General features: G+C 36.7%; 1 protein-coding gene across 1 annotated transcript; it reads left to right on the forward strand.

The window, feature by feature from the left end:
- The first annotated feature begins 535 nt into the window (after positions 1-535).
- On the forward strand, positions 536-3,619 carry LOC138002859 (melatonin receptor type 1A-like). The gene has a single exon (XM_068848842.1). It carries the CDS (start codon positions 1,022-1,024, stop codon positions 2,006-2,008), a length of 987 nt encoding a protein of 328 aa, XP_068704943.1. The 5' UTR covers positions 536-1,021; the 3' UTR covers positions 2,009-3,619.

Consider the following 3,619-nt stretch of genomic DNA (forward strand, 5'->3'; position numbering starts at 1 on the left):
TTTTTTTTTCAATCGGCAGAGGGGGTCTTAGTTTTCGCAGTCACCTCGGGAAAATTACGAAACTAAGATCCCCTGAGAATTGACAACCAAATAAAACTTAATGCTTCTTAGTTTTCAGGGTCTTAATTTTCCTTAGGGTAACAACCGGACTGATTCGAACCGTGGTTTTTTTCTACATATAGTGGAAGCTTACTGAAAAGCGAGTATAGATCGAATATCCTATTTTCAAAGAAATAAGCATTTTGACAATGTATCTTTGGATGGGGGCGAATTCTTCTCTGAATATTGGAGTTGGAATGAAAAGGTTTGCAAACTTAATTTAATGATCAGAAAATTCTTTTCTTTCCTCTTTTGTGTATAAATGTAACCCATTGCGAATAATAAAATGACGAAAATTGCGGCTTCAAATGTCAATAAATATTCAGAGTAAACTCTGCTGTCCAAATTGTCCAGTTTCAATGGAAATTCACCTGACAGGTTTACAAAACAGGCGGTATACTTCGAAAAGACTTAAAGACGAAGGGGCTTCCGACAACAAACAGTCTGCTCGTTTCGACAAAATCTGATGCCAAGTTAAGTTTCCATCAAGGGATTGAGAGCCTATGTAACGAAAAGCAGCCAAGCTCTAGAAGTTCTCGTTCTAGTAAGCAAAGAACTAATCTAATCCATCTGGACAACTTATCCATCTGGACAAGAAATTTGACCATATCAGAGCTGAACAAGAGACTTTTCACGTTCAAAAACCTTGGACAGCAGAGGAAATGCTTTTTCATTTTTCGATCGTAACGTACGCATACGAATGTTAAAGGGACTGTGACGTTTTAGCAAGTTTTACAGCGAGTTAACAAAAGCTTCAAAGCTGCAACTTTCGAAAACTGCTACACGAGATCAGAGAAAAAGAACTATTAGTGGATAATTTCTTTCAGTGTTTTCTCCTTTATCAAAGCGAAATTACAAGACTCGTATCCCCGGATCGGAAAAGAAGTGACAGCAAGACCTTTTCGACAAAAAAAGACTCGAAATGACGTTTACGGACGAAACGTCAAGGCGAAGTGTCTTGTCCACGGCAATAGAGTCAACTTTATTTGTCATAATCAACGTAATCGCTATTGTGGGAAATTCTTTTGTGATTGCAGCTGTTTTAAGGAATCCCACCCTCCGAAAAATGGCCAACTGGTATATGTTAACGTTGGCACTTGCTGATTTGCTCGTAGCGGTCACGTGTATGCCATTGACCCTAGGTGCTGCCATAAAAGGGCAATGGCTGTACAGTGACGTCACTTGTCAAATTCAAGGTCACGTGATACAAATATGGGGGTGTTTCTCCTTGACAACCGTTGCAGCGACAGCTGTGCATCGATACTATCGAGTGATCCGACCAGTTCGTTATCGTGAAATATTCACAAAATTGTTTACCATTTTCATGGTTGTTTCCTGCCTTGTTTTATCAACGTTCGTGCCCGTGGGAATGGTGCTTGTTTTAGACGCAAGATTTCAATTCGGTCCTCACTTTTTCTGCACTCCAAACTTACACACCCAAAAATCGAAACCCATAGCGCTGACAATGTTTTTGGGTTGTATTATCATTCCGTCAACAATACTACTGTTTTGCTATTTCAAAGTTTACCGCGCCGTCCGGAGACACGTGACCTTAGTCGTGCCGAATTTAAGAGCACAGAAACACACTCATAGAAGCTCGGAAAAAAACCTGTCTTGTCGCGTAGAGGAGATAAATACAACGAAATTAGTATTCGCGATAATTACTGTCTTTTGCGTGCTGTGGATTCCTTTGTGCATAATTGGGGCTCTTTTCGTTTGCGAAGTGTTTCTTCCTCGCTGGGGACATATGATATACGATTACTTGATGTTTACGACAACTGCAACGAATCCGCTGATTTACGGGCTCATGAACAAGGCTTTCCGTGCGGAGTATGCTCGGATAATCGGGTGCAAGAGACGGAGGCGCGCCACGGATCACATTGGCAAAATGTCAGTTCGACAAGCGTAGTGAAAAGCTATTAGTTGTTACATGTTAACTTCCGCAACAAAAAAGCCAAGAGCTAAATAGATTCTTATTCTGCTCGAATAATTCTCACCAAAAATCGTCTGCGAAGAATTGAGAATTTAAATCCAGCAATAGAATCCAAACAGATACTATTATTCGTAGCTTTTCAAAATGTACCACCAAATATGGCATTTAAACCTCACCAGAGACGTGGAAAACAAATTTGAGTTATAAAAAATAAAATATATGTAAATGATGATAATAATAATAATAATAATAATAATAATAATAATAATAATAACTTTAGTATCCATAGCGCCCGCTATGTCAAGATCATTCAGTCTTGAACAACAGTCTGAACATTCATGATCATGTGTTAGGATTTTCAAGCTCATGTCTGACTCTTTTAGAAGTTATATAGTTATATAGTTTTTATTACGAGCATTATATTTCGGTATTATCCGCTATGAACATTAGATTTTACACTGACTCCTTTAGCAGATATATAATTATATAGTTTTTATTATGAACATTAGATTTTAGTATTATCCGCTATGTACAGTAGATTTTTAGCATTATTTATAGATCTGAGACTGAGCTAGCCACGTCTTTACGCCTAGCTTAGTGTATCTTAGGTATCTGGCATACAGATGTTTTATACTGCCCATAATAATAATAATAATAATAATAATAATAATAATAATAATAATAATAATAATAATGAAAATAAATGCATTTCGTCTCGGCTGAACAGCAACTCAATGACGTAAACCATAGCAAACGAACTGAAAAATATTAATTGAAATGTTAAAGTAATTTAAGTCTTGTTTGTCCTTCAAGGTGTAAGAACTTTAATTTTAAAACTGTAACAGACACAACAATAACTTCACCCTCAAAAAATTGCACTACCAATCGCTGAAGCTGTCTTTGGGTAAACAAGTTGAAACATGGATTATTTGGCATTTAAGAGAAGCAATTAAATGAAAAAGGGCTTCTTCATTTTGTACTATTTTGCAAACTGTAAGCAGATAATTGCAAACATAGATCACGATGTATATGCTTGGAAATGCTGAAAGGACGTGCCTCTTTCTTCATGGAAACAAAAACGTTCCTTCAGTTTGAGAACAAAACTGTGGCCCAGTGGCACACAGCCTCATCACTAGCTTCTGCAGTCGACAAATTATAAATTATTTTTCTCAGTTATATCACGTCTCCATTACTGAAATATCGATCAGAATAGCTGAACTGGACTCACAAATATAAATAAGCAAACAAGAAATGAACAGACCCAGAAATGTTGTTGTTTTCGTCTTACACGGAAAGAGAAAATTTCTCTTCTCGTTACAAAAAAGGAAAATGTGATGAATATATATATACAAACTCCTCAAACGTTTGCGAGCGAAGACAATTATTTGACGTTTCCCGCGAAAATCGCTCCGATAGTCTAAAAACGCTGTCAATCAAAATAAACTTATATCTCTGAAGCTAATATCTCGGAAAATATTTGATCTTCTTGTATGCTTTTTTTTTGCGATTGAAAGGTGTGACCTTAACCTTTAATTAAAATCAAAAACAAAATTTCAAGGTAGACCGTAACCTTTACTGATCTTCCCT

This window comes from Montipora foliosa, chromosome 5, assembly GCF_036669935.1.
Source record: "Montipora foliosa isolate CH-2021 chromosome 5, ASM3666993v2, whole genome shotgun sequence".
In the NCBI taxonomy this organism is placed as follows: domain Eukaryota; kingdom Metazoa; phylum Cnidaria; class Anthozoa; order Scleractinia; family Acroporidae; genus Montipora; species Montipora foliosa.